Source organism: Salarias fasciatus, chromosome 11, assembly GCF_902148845.1.
Source record: "Salarias fasciatus chromosome 11, fSalaFa1.1, whole genome shotgun sequence".
In the NCBI taxonomy this organism is placed as follows: domain Eukaryota; kingdom Metazoa; phylum Chordata; class Actinopteri; order Blenniiformes; family Blenniidae; genus Salarias; species Salarias fasciatus.
Window position 1 is genome coordinate 11,419,080 of NC_043755.1, and position 20,361 is coordinate 11,439,440.

The 20,361-nt window shown below is 41.1% G+C and overlaps 3 protein-coding genes across 5 annotated transcripts; all 3 read right to left on the minus strand.

Moving 5' to 3' along the window:
- Positions 1-132: 132 nt before the first annotated feature.
- On the minus strand, positions 133-1,294 carry LOC115397388 (interferon-inducible GTPase 5-like). The gene has a single exon (XM_030103664.1). The coding sequence runs from the start codon at positions 1,259-1,261 to the stop codon at positions 134-136; it is 1,128 nt and encodes a 375-aa protein (XP_029959524.1). The 5' UTR covers positions 1,262-1,294; the 3' UTR covers position 133.
- A 2,685-nt stretch (positions 1,295-3,979) lies between these two features.
- LOC115397387 (uncharacterized) lies at positions 3,980-8,815 on the minus strand. Of its 2 annotated transcripts, XM_030103662.1 has the most exons (9): positions 8,742-8,815; positions 8,509-8,560; positions 8,272-8,353; positions 7,903-8,148; positions 7,276-7,596; positions 6,060-6,344; positions 5,858-5,987; positions 5,343-5,403; positions 3,980-5,120 (listed from the first exon to the last, which is right to left on the minus strand). In XM_030103662.1, exons 3-9 carry the CDS (start codon positions 8,312-8,314, stop codon positions 4,785-4,787), a joined length of 1,422 nt encoding a protein of 473 aa, XP_029959522.1. In that variant the 5' UTR covers positions 8,315-8,353; positions 8,509-8,560; positions 8,742-8,815; the 3' UTR covers positions 3,980-4,784. The 2 variants fall into 2 exon arrangements, with proteins under 2 accessions (XP_029959522.1, XP_029959523.1); XM_030103663.1 differs by lacking the exons at positions 8,509-8,560; positions 8,742-8,815 and having other exon boundaries at positions 3,981-5,120; positions 7,903-7,993; positions 8,272-8,344.
- A 2,925-nt stretch (positions 8,816-11,740) lies between these two features.
- Positions 11,741-18,487, minus strand: LOC115397386 (sialic acid-binding Ig-like lectin 10). 2 transcript variants are annotated; one of them, XM_030103661.1, is made up of 10 exons: positions 18,424-18,487; positions 18,066-18,161; positions 16,008-16,289; positions 15,508-15,816; positions 15,097-15,423; positions 14,078-14,335; positions 13,722-13,997; positions 13,474-13,576; positions 13,322-13,391; positions 11,741-12,940 (listed from the first exon to the last, which is right to left on the minus strand). In XM_030103661.1, exons 2-10 carry the CDS (start codon positions 18,124-18,126, stop codon positions 12,587-12,589), a joined length of 2,040 nt encoding a protein of 679 aa, XP_029959521.1. In that variant the 5' UTR covers positions 18,127-18,161; positions 18,424-18,487; the 3' UTR covers positions 11,741-12,586. The 2 variants fall into 2 exon arrangements, with proteins under 2 accessions (XP_029959521.1, XP_029959520.1); XM_030103660.1 differs by having other exon boundaries at positions 16,008-16,403.
- Between the last annotated feature and the right edge of the window lie 1,874 nt (positions 18,488-20,361).

Here is a 20,361-nt window from a genome sequence, read left to right on the forward strand (position 1 = left end):
GGTTGTGAGAATATAAACAGTGTCAAAACATTCATGACGTTATTGACATTATCTGTACAGTTAATATCAAAGAGAACAAGTATCAAAGCCAGACAGAAAACTTAAAAAGTCATCATTTGGTTTGATTGCCGCTCTAAAGAGCAGCAGCCAGTATCTTCTCAGCATCCACGGCCATCTCGTCAATAGAGCTGTTTAAGGCTTGCAGCATGGCGGCGAAGGAGCGGCTGGCCGAACGGGCGTGTCTCGGCATCGCCATCTCCAGCAGCTTGGACGAGACCGTGGCCAGCTCCTTCTCTGCGGCCGCCAGGCGGGTTTTCACCTCGGCCTTGCTGACCTCCACCGACAGCGCGGAGGTCCGCAGCTGCTTGAGGCGCGCGGGCTCGACGCCCCGCTGCCGAGCCAGGCGCTCCACGGACTCGTCGTCCAGGCACAGAGAGAGCTGGGCTTTGGTCAGGATCCGCACCGCCACGCTGGAGTCCACCATGGACGCCACCAGAGGAACGGGAATGGCCGACATCCCGCCGGAGAGCGACGCCGCTGCCCACACCAGCGCTTTGAAGGCCTCCTTCTTCTGGGTGATCAAGTCCGAGGTGAGTGTTGGAAGAGCCAGGAGCAGCGCGTGGGCTCGGATCTCTGGGAGGTCTTTACTCATGTTCTCTAACAGCCCGGGGAAGTCCAGTTTCTCCAGAGTGGAGGGTGCCACCACGTAGACCTTGGGCAGGGCGACGCCCTGCGCCGTGAGCACGGCCAGGCTGCTCTTTCTCTTTTCCTCCAAGCTCTTCTCTGTGTCTTTAGCGGAAGCTAAAAGAATAAAGTACACAGTCTGTCGCTGCACGGAATGAGACTCCAAGAAAACCTCCACGCTGTTCGGTCGGGGTCTCTCGGTGAACGTCATGAAGATGGCATTGTAGCGGAGGAATTTATACCGGTCCATGTATCCCTGCGGTTCAAACGGGGACGTGGTTGGAACGGGGGGCAGGTCCCACAGGCGGAAGTCCGGGTGCTTAGGGTTCGGGTAACCGGCCATGTCCTCAGGGGCAGCAGGGGACGGAGAGGGAGCTGCTCCCTCATCGCCGGGCCCCAGACCACGAAGGGAGTTCATGATGGAGGCCTTCTCGTCCCCACGGTCCCCGACCACTGCCAGATTGATTCTGCTGATCAGGAGGTCTTCCACCGCGTCCTTGACCTCTGACAGTTTATTGCTCTCGATCGACTCTTTGAGGGTCTCAAGAAGGTTCAAACTTTTCAGGACGTCGGCCATCACTACAGAGAGATAAAGAGGGCAGTGAATAAAACTCACCTCATGACAAAAGACAGACCACAAAGAGGAACGGAAATGCAACAGTTTGTCAAGAATTAGGAAGTCTCACAGCAACTGGCATACTTTTATCCTCTTGCTAAAGGAGGATCCCAGATGCAGATGATGACCTGAAGTACCTCTACACTGTCCTATTAGTATTTTTTTTTTTTTTGGCACTTCGTGAAAATATATCATCACAAATAAAATGTTTAAAACAGGGCGCTGCACACACTCACCTGTACGTCTGGAGAAGAAGCGGCCCTCCGGTTGCCGTGTGTAAAATGTGGATTCTTCTGCAGCTCTGCAGCTCTGACAGCGTCAGGCTGATCTATTTAAGGCATCCGTCCAGCTAGCGGAACATTGTAATCCTGTAAGCTCGGCTTTAATCCCAAATCACTTCAAGCACATACATGAATACTGCAGGAGTCCATGTGACACTTCTGGCTGTCATTTACCTGCACAGACACGACCCACGACACAGATATCCAAGCCTTTTCAGGATATTTTTTGCAAATATAGAATAGAATCGATTAGAATTTCTCATCGTTATTTCGCGTGATTGGTCAGTCTCACCATCAGCTTAAAAAGTAAAGGTCTGCAACATCTAAACACAACCTAGCAAGCTGACACTTTATTTTTTTTTCTTACTTTCTTACTGTAACAGTTGTTGAGTGAAAAAGAGGAAAACAGTCATGTTGATAAAACGGTTGCAATAAACCCCAGCACCACGAAAACCTTGTTCCTGCATTTAAGAGGAACCCAGAATGCAAAACATCTGACACCTGCGTGCTGGGGATTTCTGTTTTTCAGCCAACATCCTCTCACACATTGATTTCTTTTGTTTCTGACAAAAGTGGGCAGACACTTGTTTGCTAGACACTTGCTGCCATCTTGATATTAAGGGGTAGGTCATGTTTTCGGTAACACTTTACTTGAAGCCCCTCTTTATAACACATTATAAGTAGTTATAAACACTAATACATGATCACAATGCTTTATAACTCACTATACAGCAGTATACAGCATAGGATTAAGGTTAGGGTTAGGGTTAGGGTTAGGGTTAGGGTTAGGGTTTGGTCCTGGCATTGTGATCATCTATGAATGTTTATAACTACAGCTACACATGTTATAATGGCATTATAATGCTTTATGAATGTACTTATAATGTGTTATGCAGGGGGGCTTCAAGTAAAGTGTTACCATGTTTTCTTATAGGTGAGTCTGCATTTAAATTGTTTTAATAACTAAGTTTAAGCATTTACATTAAAAGTTTAAGCAGTGAGAGAAATAAATGGCTGAGCATCGGATTATAAAGTGAAAGAAGAATTGGTAGGAAAAAAGAAAAAACAAGTCATTTCTGAAGAGAAGAACTCCTATAATGTCATCTTGGAAGAGTAAATCTTTCAGGCACGTGACAGAAGCCAGACCTCCGTTCTGCTGCCTCCATGCTTGACAGGACAGGTTAAGAAAAAAAAACATGTATATATTTTTCTGTGAAAAACTGGTAGCTGATAGTTTGAAACCAAGCATCAGAAAAAAGGAACTCACTGTGACAGAAGAAATATAGAAACTACTTCACTTATAGTTGTGTTATCAGGTTCCTCATGTGGTTTTTTTTTTTTGTTTTGTTTTGGGTTTTTTTTGCAATAGGTGTGAAGGATGATGGGGTCACTTATAGTTCACAGTGGTAAAAAAAAATGAAAATGGAGCCAGCTGTCAACATGACGATTTCACATTGAAATAAACATTTTGAATATGTGTTAATTTTTATTACTTTTACATCTTTAAGAAGGGAGAGCATGTGTCAACATTGATAATAATATGTACATTTTCTCTCAATAACTACGAGAATTTAATACAGAAACATCTTCAAAAAGAAATCGCAGACAAAATAAGGCTGCTTTAATTTTGAGCCAGACTTGAGATTTTCTTCCCTTTTGTGATCCATTTAAATTTCACCAAATGACTGACTGACGCAGAATATATTTAAGCTCAGGGCTGATCTAACACTTTTTTTTTTCTTGTTCAATAGAAGGATATTAATGGAGCAATGTGAGTTTGATTCATCGGTGAGATTTAACACACCAAACCAGTCCGTTTTACTGCAGCGTCTTTTCCAAACATCACCACTAGATGTCATTAAAGTCAGAATCAAGTCCCCCACAATGTGTGGCATTTCAAAATACATAAACTGTCCATTTGTTGTAGGATCACGAATTATTTTTCCTTTTTTCTGCTGCATGAAATTAAAGGTGCTGTAGGCAGGATTCTGCATCTCCGCCATTTGCTTAGGGTTACCTAAGCAAGATGGCGATTTGACCCATCTAAGATGGCGATTTGAAACCCAGCACAGCCAATCCTGTCCTGTTTTCTCTGACATCACTCCCTTATGCAAGTTAAGCCCCTCCCACAAGAACGTGCGACGAACACCCCTCGACTAATCATGGTTAGAGCCTCATGGGCTCTTCTGATTGGTCAAAGATACCTGGAGCTGTCGAGATTCCTTTTCAGCTCAGAACAGAGACAAATGGAAATGCTGCGCCCTTGCGGTAGTGCAATTATGCTACACTCCTAAAGGATTATCAATGGATACTCTAACATTTAATCCAAAGAAAACAGAAAAATTTGCATTGACTAGCAAAATCCTGCCTACAGCACCTTTAAGTTTCAGATAATTAATTAATAAAAGGTAAAAATGAGCTGAGTGCCACATGTTTGAAAAAGATTAAGGTTGTCATAACACATGACAGAAAAAAAATGTGATTTTTATGGTTAAAGCGCTTTTATTGCTCAAAAAAAGAAGAAAAGTGAACTTCCTGTCAATATAATACAGAACCCAAAAATCTGAACACATCACAGGTTTTTTCTGTTGAACAATCCTAAAAAAAAAAAGCTTTTTTCTTAGTTTTTTTTTATTTGTGTGTTTTTACAAAATAAGCTGCTCTTCATTCCATCCCATTTTCTTAAGTTCTCGTGGCTCTTTTGAGCTGACCATCATATCATAAACTTGACGATGAGCTTACTAAACTGAAACAACAAAAAGTTCTCACTTTTTGCTACTTGGAGATTCACAGAAAGAAATGCTGTATTTAAAAAAAGCATTACAGTGAAGCCAAACACTGGTGGATCCACCCACTCGCCAACATACAAAAGCAGGAACCTTAAAGACCAAAAGGAAGCCAATCTGATCTCAATTCTAAGATTTATGCAAATATCTTTGCAGAATATTTCAGACAACCTCAAAGCAATCAAGGCCACTTGTGTCCAATTTTGACTTCCCATACCTTTCCAACCTTTTGTTCAAATTGAATTGGTTTGACAATGGAGTGTCCAGTTAGAAGAAAAGAGACAAAGAATACAATATCCTCAGGCCTCACTGCACTACATCCATCCTCATCTAAAATTCTTACCGTGCACGTCTTACTCTGCTTTCTTCACTAATAGTTTAAAGAGAAGCTCAGCCACTGTACACAGTCCTCACATTTCATTCATCCATTATTTCTTTCACGTTGGAATAGAGAGTGTCCTGCTCGCCTCCGTCCTCTGTGGTCCGCTCGTCCTCCCTCATCTCCTCACTCCCTTCTCCATCATTGCCTTCCCCCTCCTCTCTTATTTCCTTTTTGATTTCAGCGTACTCCGTCTCGGTGGCGCCTTGTGTCGAATCTTCCTCCGCGGGATTCTTGGCCTTCAGCAGGGAGAAGTCGATGTGGGAGTACTCCACCTCTTTGGGCCTCACGTCACCCTCGGGTGCCGACGGCCCAGCAGCCATCATTCCAGCTTCCTCCGTCCCTTCATCTTCAGCTGCGTGACACACTTCCATCTGCACGATGCCACACAGAGAATGTGAATATCTGTGTGAGTTTTGTGATTTCCTCTATGCTCAGAATAAATTGGCACTCTACTCAGGATCATCCTTCATGTTGCAATATTTCCAGTTAAAAATGAAAACGAATATAATACTTGATCATAACGTGCTTGAATCAGTGTAAACTGACCTACAGCCTGCTCTAATGTCAGAAAAATAGATTTAACTAATGAATACCTGAACAGCGTGGGTGTTCATCTCTAAGTCCTCCGTCAGTCTGCCAGGCTTCAGCTTCTGTCTGTGAACATCGACATAAACAAGAAATAATGTTTAACTGCAAAAATAAACTGGAAAATATTACTAATTTAGTGGCTTTAAAACTGATTATGTGTCTGTTAAATCACAGTTTATTCATAAGGCAATCAAAACTACCACCTGTTGTGCTTCATAGTTAATGCTGCAGTGTTTCCATGAAACACCACTGCTTTTCTAAGCTTTTTAACAAGTTCTGAATTTCTTTGCATTCACAGACAAACGGTTTACATTAAATTTGTCTGTTGAGGCTTTACTACTGGTACACTAAATACATTATTATAAAATGAGTCAAAAAGGTTTTGGGGAGAATTTTCCTTATTTAGATGATACAGCTAATCCCACTTAAAATATATTAAGTCAATAAAGAGAATAAGTTGGCCAGGTAATTCCTAGATGTAAATAGGAAAATAAATCAGGATGGAAACTTATAACTGTACCTTCGACATTTTCTTGCCAAACATGTGAGGAATGATGAAAATATTATCCCGAACAGTAAGCCAATCAAAAACGCTACGATGACCTCCAGCTGTTTTATAATCCTCCACAGCTCTGCGAGAAGATCTGGAACTGTGAGGATGAGGGTTAATAACCACAATCGTCCAAATAGAAGCAGCTGTTTCTCAGTGTGAACACACTCACCTTTTTGTTGTGCCTCAGATTCTGTGACTGTGATATCTCTTCTGACTTCGTTCGCCCCATTACTGCTGACACACTGAAAGGTTGCGTGGCTGTTTGTTTTCTCAGACACGGTGACGGTATTATTCACAGTGTTGTTGGACACGGTGGTCAGTACAGAGTAGTCTGTACGCTTCTCTAACTGCGGCCATGTGATGGTGGGCAGTGGAAAGCCCTCACTGACACACACACAGGTCAGCACGCCCGACTGCCGCTGACATGCAGAGGCGTTCAGGATCCCTGAAAATGCTGCAAATACAAAAAAATGTACTCATGAATTTGTTGAATTATTTGGAGTCTCGTGCTTTTTTCTGGAGAGATCTCCATGAGAGCTGGACGAATGAATGAATTTACTGATGGGTTCTCAAATGGTGGGATGCAGGCCGAGGCTTATCAACGTCACCGTTACACCTGGGAATGAAAAAATAAAAGCCCCTACACAGCAGAGAGACTGAAGTGAAGTATAATGGTCCAAAATTGAAGGATAGGTTGGAGGAAGATCGCCTTCCTCACAGACAGCAGAAGGCGGGTCGTTAGGAAGGCCAGGTTAGCTCATCTTCTAGTGAACAGGAGGTTAGTGGAATAGTAACAGAGCTGCTCTTCAGTTGGAACCTAAAGCTCAGGATCATGTTCACGCTAAAGGTAGCAGTTTGACAGAGTGAAAAGAGAATTGAGATTATATTTGCAGTTATATAACAGGCCTCATTTACTGATTTGTTTCTAGAACTAGTGTTAAATTCAATGCTGTTCGATATATGGATCGTGAGAGAGGTAACCTCACTGAGTGCATCCAGAGTAACAGGAGAGTCCCAGTACCAGCCGTGCACCTGACTTCCATCCATGCATGATGGACTAAACAGAACCGATCAACGGTCCACCGACCATGAGGTCAACAGCTACTGAAAACTATCATTGCTGGCACACAGCATAAGGTCATTTCCCCTTGGACAGCATTGTTCCATCACATGGCGACTATAGGAAGCATACAGACGAGCACAGAGGAAGTTTGAGGAAGCCACAAAACTCACGAGAGAACAGAAAGATCATGCAAACTTGAAACCGAACAGCTCCTTCAGGAGGTCGTTATTTTAGGATCAGATGAACATTTTCCACAATGGCTCGAATATTTCGTGCCTCCAAAGAGATCAAAATAGAGTAAAGCACGGTTTGTTCTACTTACAGGAGACACTGAGGGTTTTGTTCTCCTCTGCAGTACTGCCATCTCCGAAGTTAACTGTACAGGTGACATTTGTTCCATGGTGCTCAGCTGTCGCCTTAAAGGTCAGAGTTGAGTTGTGTCTCTGTGCTTTGCCAGTCAGATTCTCAGTCTTAGCTGGATTGTCGGTTCCCTCGATGGTTGAGATGTTCCCTCCCGCAGCGCTCCACGTCCAGTCGATACTAGAAACGGGTTTATCGCTGAGGCCGAGGACCGTGCAGGTCAGAGTGGCGTGGTGTCCTGCTCTCAGGAGAGAACTCTCCACTGTGGGCTTCTGACTGATCTCTAAGGAGAAAAAAATATAGAAAGAGCAGCAGGTTTCAGTCTAACGCCGGACTCAGACTTGAGGCAACAACTGACAGTTAAAACAAACAATATTAAAAAGTGACTCATGACCTAATGCAGTAATGGATCAACTCTAAACACCTCAGATAGAAGATAAAGAGATAGATTTAAGCTTCAGATTGGAATGAAAAATAACAGGATAAGTTGTTTTAGCTACAGGTTGAGTTTGAAAATCAGACCAACAGTCCTGTCTGTGGTGGCGGCGCCTGTCAGTCAGAGATGCTTTAGAAGGGTTTGTGAGTTTACCAGAGATTTTGAGCAGATATGATCCGCGGTCCAGCTGGGAGAGGTCTTTCATGATGATTCTGCAGTTGTTTGTGTTGTCTTTGTTTCCTGTCTTGTCACAGTGTTGATCAGATTTATGCCATGTTACACTGACATCAGAATTCGCTCCAGTCAAACACGGTACAACAGCACAGAGTTCAGCCTCTGCTGTTAGTTTTCTGTCACTTAGAGTCAAGCAGGACTTTTCATCATTCCCCTGTTTTGTTTCTGTCAATGCAGAAACAAAAACAAAAGAGTATGTTCAGATTATGAAAGAATGCTCAATAAACACTAAAACACACCTCTTTAATCTATATGTCAGGCATTATTTGTAAAAGTTTCCTCCTTTACCTGCAACGGTCAGCAGCAGAGCCACCCAGATGAAATGGAACATGGTGACCAGCAGCCGGTCCGTTCTTCCACAGGACAAACTCTTGACGTTCCAAAGCAGATACAGAAAATGCAAACACTGTAAGAACGGTTAATGAAACCAGCGCAGGCAGTGGCGTCACGGTCCATCAGATTCATTTAAATACCGGATGCTGTTACAGGAGGTTATGAGCTTTTTATCTACATCATTAAATTTACCTGACTTCACAGAAAATCCCCAAATGTTTCAGTTTGAGGGAGTTTGTGATTTCTGTTTGAAAGAAGAAGAAGAAAAAAAGAGGCCTTATCTGAATTATTCAATATTTGTAAATTCAGTTCAACAATAATATCAATAAGTAAACACCGTTTCTTTCTACATGCATTTTCTAATTGTTTTTTTCTAAAAACATTAATGTAACACTGAATTTAATTTACAAATGTTGCGTTTTTACCTGTTTCCCTGTGGATCCCCTGGTCCCGTGGCCTCTCACTGCTCTCTGCTCAGAGCATTCTGATCTGACTGCTCTTCTCTTCCTCCTCCTCTTGTACTTCTCTTTGCGCTACAATAAGTTTCCAGGAAGCTTCTCTACACATCACTACCTAGTGTTTCCTCTTTGCCAGATGCTGCATGAAGATCTGAAACGTCCGAACATCAGTTTGATTGCACTCTGTCGGGGTGGAATTCATAACTAGCATAAACACTGTGACATGGAAATGGTGTTGTCATGCACTGTAATGGTTTCTTCGGTTCGAAAAACATTGAAAAAGGGAACCAGTTGTCTTCAACTTTTACATTTCTTTAAAGAAACGAGTAGTGTCAGGGTACATCCTGGACAGATCACCAGTCCATCACACGGCCAACACACACACATACACACAGACACTCACACTCACACTCACACCAAATTAGGGTCACGAATCAACCTCACATGCATGTTTTTGAACTGAAGGAAACCCATGCAGAGGCCGAGCCAGTGTTTGAACCTTCTCACAGATCTACGAGATAAGAGCGCTAACTACGGCGCTCTCATGCTTGTTGTTTTTCTCTTTTTGTACAAGCTGTTTCCACAGAAACACAGTGATAAATAATTTTAACACCGCTTCACACTTTTCTGTCGAGGTGTGAACTTCCTTTTTACACAACATCATCTCAAGATCTCAAGAACAAAGCAGACACACATTCATTTCTAAGTTACTACTCAGAACAACTGGCGCCACTTGCAGAGTTTGCCTGAATTCAGTTATCGTTTAATTTAGAAAACAATATTACGATTTTAATCACAAGAAGTGCGTGTTGTCCCGAGTCTGAAAGATGATTCATGCAAACATTACGTGCCAAACAAAAGGAGGGAATTTAGAGTATAGAGGTAGAGTAGCTTCCACAAAGCATGGTTCATGTTTTTTGGACGTGTTTTATGCTGTTTCCTGCTAACTCTGAATTTCTCTCAAATCAAAATTGTGTTGTTGTTATAAACTCTGGTCATCGTCCTCAGATTGAAGACAGATTGAAAGTTAGATTTACCAGACTGAACAGCAGGTGGTCTGTTCTGCTTGCTGTAAAGAAAAAAAAAAGCAACAGCAACACTCCTGGATTTGAAACTGATCAAATTTGTTTTAACCTGTTGTGTTTGTGTTTCACACAATCCTCCGATGAAGCAATTCGCTTTGCGGTGAAGAAGTGCATTGACCTCCACATGCATTTCTATTGTTGAAGCTCGAGCTTTGAGTGCGGGATACATTTTGAAATATGAAGAAACAGAACAAAACCACAGACCTGACACACAAACACAAAGCTAAATGTATTTTTTCATGGAGACTTTCAGGTACAGTTTGTTCCCGTTGGGTTAAATTTTGACCTCTTTTTCATACATACACAATAGGATTTTTGGTTTAGCCTCGACTGAGTGCACCATTATTGGTTTTGGAAAAAAAAAAAAAGCATAACATATGAAGCTACACATTTTTGTAGAATTTAAAAAAAAACACAAAACTGAGGGAAACTTTTGATTTTTCACTTCCTGAAAGATCTGTCCCTGAAGTTTTTCTCACCACCAGTCTGACCTGCTCATTGGCAGGTTGTCTTTCCTCCCCGCCGAACCCAGACTTTCCTTCTGTCTAACAGCGTCCTGAGCCGTCTGCCGCTGCATTTCATTTCCTCATCCACACCAAACAGTCAATGTAAGACTGCTCATCTGAGTCCATTCATTTGCAGAAGTTGGAACTGGGACTACACGCACGCACGCACGCACGCACGCACGCACACACACACACAATCCATCCATCTATCTTCTGGAAAGGCAAGCTATGATTCTGTGACCCTGTTGTAGTGGCTCCCTGAAGCTCTCAATGAATTATACCTAAATAAACATTTTGTCTTATTTTTTATTTTATTAAACAGACCAGATAATTTTCGAAATTACCTTTATATCTTCAATTAAAAAAGACTTAAAGAAAGCATTTCTAGAAGGAAAAAAGCTGACCATGGAGCTAAAAAAAACACAATAACAAGCCAAACTGCATAGAAAAGAGATCAGATGGTTAAAATGACTGAAATGTTATTCCTTTAGTCAAAACACTATAACGCCTCGCTTGTAAATAGTGTTAGCTGTGTTTTGGTTAATTTCATCTTTTCTGTACTTATATTAGTTTATCTTAAGCATTCTCCATGTAAACATTTAAAATTACTCGTTTTTCATTAGTTCTTTTCATTTTTATTCTGTCCCTTTTGATATTCAACTCTATTTCTATTTATTCTGTGTGGAGCAATGCACAAAATAATTTCCCTCTGGGATTAATACAGTATTTCTATAATAAAATGTAAACATTCTCATTAAAATGTTGAGAAAAAAAAGATAAACCCACTAAAATCAGGTGCCAAAACAGCTGACAATGTAACAGAATGTTTATCATCCTAAACTAAATATCAAAAATGCGACATAAGACAAGTTTTTATAACATGTATATAAAGTCTGCTGTATATAAAGAACTTTAAAAGCTGTGTTACATAACAAACAGAGAATCAAACCACTCAATTTCACACCTTAGGCTCACTAACTGACCTCACATGGAGGTTTTTGGACTGCAGGCTAAAACTGGAGGAAACTCACACTCGCATGGGGAGAACATGCAAACTCAGTGTTTGATGCCGCCCTCCACTCTGCACCCCCCACTCACACACAGACACACACACCTCTCGATTAAATACTTTGTATGATATAATGGTAAACCATTAAACCTGCTCAGCACCAAAGTTTCTTTTTGAAATGCATTTGAGTTTTATCTGGTTTAACTAAATAACTTGATTTGAATTCGAGTAGAATTTTGCTAGATGTTGGGCTTCATAATGTTGTGGGTTTTCTTATATGAGCCCTGAGCTATTTTAAATACTTCACAAGATAAAAATATCGACAATAAAAGGATTAAAAATGAATCAGAATTCATTTATTGTCTGTATTTTGCAAACGAAGTACCTGACACTCTGAAAAATGGCAAAAAGGTTTTGTTTTAGTCAGAAATAATCAAAAGCAAGGCCTCCTTTGGGCTATTCAGAAAAGGTGTTTTATGACAAGAAAAGTGTCATTATTCACATTAATCTTTGAAGTCTGTGTTTACAGATTGTCACAGCACAGGAAGGTTTGTCAACAACAACACAGAGAGAAGAGTGCTAGAAAAATCCAAGTTTGGATAGAAAATAAGTTTAAAATTCCTTTTTATTAAGTTTTAACTTTTCCGTCTCAGATGATGAAGCCAAAGCTGAAACCAAAAGCTGAAAATCGATTGTGAAACTGAGATTATTATAATCCCCCGTCATAAAGTGACCTCCCACATAATCCCATAATAAACCCATCGCTACAGCTTTTTCATTTCAAGCTAACTCCAAAAACATCTTTAAGGCAAGACTAAAAAAATACCAAACAATTCAAGCATAATATAAAAATAACTGGTCTTTACAAACTATTAATGTATCTTTACAAACTAATCTTTGAGTTGAATTTGCTGGAATATTACTGGAAATGCTGACATGTTCTGAAAAGAAGCGTCATACAGTGAAGCAGAGCAGCCTAAACTCCATGAACCAACCCGTTCACACTTAGTTGACTGGTTAGAATATCAATCTCCTCCCGTTCGACTGATTTTATTCCGTTAAACACAGTTCAGTGGTTAAAAGGTCCCAGTTCTGATGTAGAAACTGTACAAATGGTTCATCAAAAGTCCAACCCACCATCAGCTGATGATATGAATCTATCTTATCCGGTGGAATCTGGGAGCCTGAGGCTGCAGCAAAGTGAAACGGTCTTCAGATCTCATTCATGACTTCCTTCACATTGGAGTACACCGCCTCCATCTCAGCTGCTTCCTCCTCTCCCTCCTTCGCCTCCACTTCCTCTTCCCTCTCCAGCATTTCACTTTCCTCCCTGCCGTCATCCTCCCTTTCTTCTATTACCTCTTTTTTGATTTCGGCGTACTCTGTCTTCGTGCTCTCATCTGTCCTCGCTTCATCCAGAGGAGTCTTTCTTTTTAGCAGAGAGAAGTCGATGTTGGCGTACTCCACGTCCTTTGACTCGCTGTCGAGTTCAGCGGCGGTTTTCTCTGCAGCCGCTGTTCCAGCGTGGGCTTCCTCCTGGTCGTAGGGACGATCGTCTTCCACTGCCTGACCGTAATACAGTCAAGTGTAAGGAGGGTGATGAGATTCACACAGAAGCTCAAAAAAAGCTCCTAAATCTACTTTCTGTGTGCTGTGTTCATATTGGGATCGTTGTTCTCTGCAGAACTGCTGTTGCTCAGACCTTTCAAACACATCTCTCTCTGTTTCTTTTTTTTTTTTTTTCAAATCGCATTATTTGCAAATGATCGGTTCCTCATTGTTGACAGAAATGAACCAAAACAGCTCTCCTGATCGTTCAGCAGTATGATGATCTGTTAACAAGCTGCCCTGACATTAATGACTGTCTCATATTAGTGACATCCCTGCACGGAAATTCTTGTTTTGTTTTGGTTTTTTTTTCATGATGTACAAATTGACGCAAATTACCAATGGATTGTTGTTGTTTGTCACAAGTTCCACGGTCTCATCCGCATTTGCAGAAGTCTTCTGTTTTCTTCTATAAAAAATAGTTTAAATTTACAGACACATAAAACCACTGCTCACAAATAAAACATCATTTATTGAATGTTCAGGTTTACCTGTAACATTTTATGAATAAGAAGGAAATGATTGCTGAGAGGAGAACACCAATCAAGAAGGCAACGATGACTTCCAATGAAACAACTTCCTGAATGGACGGATCTGCAGTCAGGGGATTGAATCCTGTCAGTTAATGTAGCTCCACATGCAATAACCTGCTTTCTGATCACACAGTGAAGAGATACAGCACTGCACTGGCTCTCATACTGAGCTTTAAAGAAGAAGTGCTGAGGCTCAGAACACTTACCTTCTTTTCCGGACAGCTTCTTCTCAACGGGGAGGGTTTTTTTTAGTTCCCCATTTTCATTTCCGCTGACACATTCAACAGTTGTGTTGCCCTCGGTTTTTAGAGAGAGGGTGACAGTACTGTTGACTGTGTGGTTTGACACGGTCGTCATGATGGAGTACTCTGTGTGACTGTTCAACGTCGGCCATTTGATGGTGGGTAAAGGAAAGCCTTCACTGATACACACACAGGTCAGAACATCTGATCGAAGCTCACATCCGGAGCTCTTATGGATGTCTGTAAACAGCGGCAGGAAGTTTTAATCAGCTGATGAACACAAATGTCACATTCACTCATCTTTAGTTGTGTTGACTTACATGTCACGGTCACATCGGCATATTCAGTGGCTGCTGAGTCCAGATATACCGCTGTACAGACGTACTGTCCAGAATCCTCTGCAGTCACGTTGGGAATGACAAGTGAGGCTGATCCAGAGTCAGTTTGCAGGGTTGTGTTGAAACCAAGTTTGGTCCAAATAATAAGAGACGGAGGGAAACTGTCTGCACTGCAGGTCAGGTTCAGAACGTCTCCATCATTGACTGCTGTGCTACCTGCCATCTGGGGATTTCTTCTGTCTGTGGAGCAGAATTTACTGATTAAGTCAGCCCAAAGAGAAAAACTTAAAAAAAAGCCAATGATAAAGCACACAATTCCACTGTAGATACAACCATCCATTCATCCACCTTCTCAACCTGCTTCACCTGGTTGATCATTATAGCATTATTAGTGCCTTTTGACCTTCCCTGGATGTTTGGACGACTATCACGAAAAACCTGGCTGTACCTGATTCTGAGATTACTCTAATCATGCAAAGCATGTAACGAAGTATTCTAGGAAATGGCCTTTGGCCTTTTGCCCAACATAAGAAGCAGCTCCGACGTCCCTGACACGGAAATATAAACTACATCTAGCTTCTAGTTGTTAAGATTGTAAGTGATTAATTTTTTTGTTAAAAAAGTAAAGCACTAATTAAAAATAATGTATAAATATAGCTGTGTGTACAGTAAGTATATATGTGACTCTTTATAGATTTCTAGATTAGATAAAATAAGGAACCTGCCAAATTTGTAGATCAAACTAATGACAAGAGTTCCTGTTTTTTGCATTAAGTGATGAGTGATTTGCCCAAAAGTGATGCTTTTATAACATGCTGCCACTTGAGGGCGCCATTCTCTTCATCTTTCATAATCTGCCTTGATCCTAAACTGGTATGCTATATGCAGTATATATTTAAATAAAAGGGAATCAGAGGCTTCTCAGACTGACTGGAATGCCCTTTAAGAACTTAAAACAGTAACATAAAAATAAGAATAATCAAAAAATGTAAAGTACTCACATTTCACTGTCACATTTATTTCTTTTGTGAGGGTCTGGTCGAGATGCTCTGCGTTGCAAATGTATTGTCCAGAATCTCCTGCTGTCACATCAGAAATGATGAGGGAGTTCTTATCGCCGTCTTCCTGCTCAGAGGTTTCTGTCTCATTCAGAAGTTCAGCTGAAGTGTCGTTCTGCACAACAGTTTCTGTTCCATTTTGCAGGAAAAGGTCAGAAAGTTTAATCCATGTGATCCGTGATGGAGGGAAACTGTCAACGCTGCAAGTCAAATTCAGCGTCTCGTGCTCCTTCACAGCTGTCTCTCCAATGATTCTGAGATCCTTCACATCTGTGAGAGAAAGTTTTACCACACTTTCATTCAAGGCCGTTCACAATATCATCAACTAAACATCTTCGGTCAGAGGTTACTCACAGGAAACATTCAAAGTCACAGTCTCCTCTGTGGTTCTGTCATCTGTGAGCCGGACCGTACAGGTTATATTGGTACCGTGGTGTTCAGCGGAGGGGTTGAAGGTCAGAGTTGAACTGTATCTGTTTGCGATGGCATTCAGGCGGTCAGTCAGAGTGGTGATGTTTCCTGAGATGCTCCCTCCTGCTCCGCTCCAGGTCCAGAGGAACTCAGGAGCAGATCCAGAGCAGAGACCAGGAGCGGTGCAGGTCAGCGTGGCCTCTCGTCCTTCTGTCAGTGGAGGAATCTCCACGGTGGGCTTCTGACTGAGACCTGAAGGAAACACATTGTTGAAATGAATTCAAGTCTCAACATCAAAGAGTATTTTGGCACAGAGAGTTCAACAATTGTCAGAATTATTTCATGTAATGTAAAATCTGTTGATCTAGAATGTAGTGGATGAGGATGTTAATACACAAGACTGAATTTTTAGGATTCATTTGTGTTTGCTGGAGTTTTCATACCTTTAACAGAGATCAGTACTTTTTGAAGGAATTGATATCTATCAGAGTCCCTGGTCCCAATGACTCTGAACTGATAAGCTCCAGAATCAGACTCCTTCAGGTCATTGATCACGATGCTGCAGATTCTCTGCCTCACATCAGGCTCCAAAAGTGACACTCGACCTCTGAACCCAGGCTGACCTTTTCGGTTGTTATTGTTAGTGTGGAATATTATGTCTACGTCCCCACATCTGTCTTTAGTCTCCTGACATTGGTACCAAACTGCATGTCTGGCAGTAAAGCCTGCAGTGAAAAAACATGGTATCACCACACAGAGCCCGGCTTCTGCTGTTAATTCTTCAGGGAGAGCGATACAGAAACTTCTATCACAGGTTTGCCGTAGTCCCACAGATGTACCTGTTAATGAAAAACAGACAAATAGATGACTTTAACTACTCATCTAATAAGGGATCATGTATAAGATTCTATATCTTTTCTAAGACTCTTGCAGGTGTTTGAGTTTTTGCAACAACAAAAACATTCTAAGTGTTGCACATTTCATAAACCGAGCTAAGAAATTGGAAACCAGCAGTGGAAGAAACATATTTCAAATGTTTTGGTACATTCACCAGGAAAAAATATTCTGCTGTTGAGACTGCTGGGATTTCTGCATGAATTGGTCACAAAACAATGTCATCTCAACAAAAGTGCATTCTTTTCTTGAATTAATACTCAGTTTTATATTTTCATGTCTTCATTGAACACAGCTCATAAAAGTTCACAATACAAGGTGGAAGTATGAAGTATGTGAATCCCTAATTTAAATCCTTCTCTCAGAGCTCATCAGTAAAGACTCAACCAACAAATAGTTTTATTTATGTGACAATATTAGAGATATTGGTTAGAGCTACCCTGCCCAAACAAAAGCACTTCTTCTGTGATTAATGTGCTGTAAAGTATTATGGAAGTAACAATTAAAGCTGGTAAGACAAATATCTATATATAAATGTCTATATATGGACACAGTTCACAGTTGCTGCTCTGCCAAGGAGTGGTTCTCCTGTGTAGCACAGAATGCTCAATGAGGGGAAGAAAAACCAGAGAATATCAGCTAAAGACTGACAGAAGTCATTAACACATGATCATATCTTTTCGGGCAAATCTATGAAAAGCAAAACATTAAACCAGAATAAGTAATGGAAGAATGTTACAGAGGAATTCACAGAGATGAAACAAGTGGACAACCCAAAGCACAGAAGCAAATCAACATAACCTGAACAAAATATGCCTTGTAGAGTGGATCAGAGTCCTGAGCTCAGTCCTGTTGAGAATGGATGAATTTAAAAGAGCGAGAAAGAGACATCCCATGAATATTGCTGAACTGAAATAGTTTTGTTAAAAGCAGTGATCCAGATTTCCTCATGACCATTGTGCGAGTCAGATCTGCATCTACAGAAAATTGTTTAGTTGTTGTTGTTCATTTCTGCCAAAGCAGAGTGGACCAGTAATTCAGTCCAAAGGTTTACCTGCTGTTTCCCACACTGGCTGTGAACATTTACATGTCAAGTTCAATAAAAACATTAGTTTGAGATGATTTTTTTCTTACAACATGTATTTGGTTAGCTACACATAATCATTAACATTAGAAGCTAAAAAAGGCTAAATTTGATTTATATTTGTTCCCATTGAAATGGTTGCTTTAATCTGCATTTCCGTAGTCAGCAGATACATTCTTTTAGAAATGTACTTCACCTACATAAGTTTAAAACATGTTCATTGGCTTAGAATTTTGTCTGTGCTTTAATTCTTGATGTTTAATTAAAGCATATGGCTTCTACTGACCATCCAGTCACATGCTTAAAAACAAACTAATGCTTAAAAACAAACTAATGCTTCCGGTAGCTTCTGAGTACAGTACTTTTTACATGTGCTCTTTTTAACAAGAGGACTATTGTAAACTCGTTCTGTTATAGCAATGTAATATTTTCCTTCTCTGAAGAAAACTAAAGCTTCCATACAGATGCTTGCAAGAAAAACATGACTGAAATTCAGTGGATAAACAAAGAAGTGAATGCTCACCAGTGTTGGCAGTGCTGTCTCTGGCACAGAGAAGCAGAGTTGCCCAGATGAGGACAAACATCCTGCTTTAGTGCCCTGAAGCTCCACAGAACCAAACTGTAGTACAAAATACCAACAAACACACGTAGAAATTCAATCAAGGGAAAGTCAACTCTTGACAAAACACATACAGGATGTTGCATGTTGCTGTTCCATCATTGCACATGAGGACCGTCTCACAACAGTCTCTAATCCTTTATGTCTGTCAACAGGTCACTTCAGTTATGTTTCTAAGCACAGTCAAAAGAATCTGTGATAATAAGATATCTTTAAATATGTTGTTTAGAGTTATGTAAAGATGGTAAAGCTTATTATTTACCCTTTTCTGTAAGACCGTTCCTTCTCTCGGCTCTTCACAATGATCAGTGGTGAGTTTCCACTGTGGAGTCACTGTTCCTCTCCTCCTTTTTTCTATTTTTGTTCTTTTGGTGCAACAACGTTTGAGGAAGTTGAGAGACATTAACCACACATTTACAAAGTAATGCAAAAAAATACCAAATGCTTTTTTACTTGACAAAAAGACAACAATCTGTTTTCTGTCACTGCAAGATAAGCCAATTTCAACTAGCTAGATTTTTTTTTTGTGGGGGTTGTTGTTTTCTAACATGCTTCATTATGTGATGGATTGTGAAACTCTGTAGAAAAGGAAGTTTTGTCAAAATGAAATGTCCACTGTGAGAACACTTACTTAATTGAGGTTCCATTACACACACACACACACACACACACACACACACGCACACGCACATGCGCACACGCACACTGCAAATCTGCAAATGAGTGGTCTCTTTGGCTTTTAACCCAGTTTGAGACTCTGCTCCTGTTTTTGGAGTCGCCATGGTTTTCATGTTTTATTATATTTTATTGCACACCTGTTTTTTGGGTTGATGCTCAGCCATTTAATAATAATATTACATTTTATTTCATAGCGCCTTTCTTGACACTCAAGGTCGCTTTACAAAAGGACATTATACATTACAGATAAATGAAACAACTGACAAGATAACAAAACGAGTTAAAAGAAAAGAAAAATTGAAGTTACAAATGATAGGCAGACTGAAACAGATGGGTTTTCAGTCCGGATTTGAACTGAGAAAGAGATTCGATTGTGGATGGCTTTAAATATAAAAAGAAGTATCTTGAAAATGATCCGGACTTTGACAGGGAGCCAATGAAGCTGCTGGAGGACGGGGGTGATGTGGTGAGAGGAAAGGGTTTTGATGATGATGCGAGCTGCTGAGTTTTGGACCAGTTGGAGCTTATGGAGGGATTTGTGGGGGACACCAATGAGGAGTGAGTTGCAGTAGTCGAGGCGGGAGGTGACGTGGCTGTGGACCAGGATGGCAGTTTGCCACCACTGCAATTTGTTTTAAAGTGGTTGATGAATAAAAGTTGACTTGAGTAATAAATTAATTTTGTCAACAGTCATACGTCATTATGAGCATCATTATAAATTACAATCTCTGAATGCGAAAAGGTTCAAAGGGAAAATTACATGCTTTCAGCATTTCTTCTGCAACCTTGGAAATCTCTCTGCCTCTTGTTGTGTTCTAATAATCTCTGTTGTGCAATAAGTGCTGCCTCTCTTACAGAAGTGATACTTCACTGATAGGATGCCCTCTAAGGCCTCAGTATGCTTCCCCGTCGCAGCAACGCCGTTCCTATGCCGTGTACCTAGCACCCTACACAGCGCCTGCGCTAGGCTTGACGCGCACCTCCCAAAAATCCTAACAACGTGTCGTGGCGATGCGTGGTGACGTGAACGTCGAAGGCTGTGATTGGTCCGCTTTCACGTTGTTTATAGAATGAAGTAGAACTGACCCCGAATGCTTTTCTGATCCGAACAGTGCTTCGGGAGAAATTTAGATCCAAAATTGAGCGGCACACATCCCTATACTGTTAGCAGACGGGGCTATGTGTAGCCGCTCCTAAAACGGCTTTAATCGTCCAAAAACTCATTAGTTTCACCAGTATTTCATCATGGTCCGCTCACGCCTCTCCTCCACGACAGCCCGGTGTCGCCAGATATGTCATATATACAGATATATTTTCGGTAAGTGCACGCGTGTCTAGATATTTGTCTAGATATCTATGTGTATAGATCTATGTCTAGGTAAAGCCGTAGTTACGGAAGCCACATTGTTGTTGTGACTGCCGATTGTGAAACAAAGACACCGCCTCGCCCGCCTAGAGGCTTGGTGGTGAAATTGCAGAGGAGGGCATTCCCTTGACTCAGAAGCAAGATATGTTCAGTGGG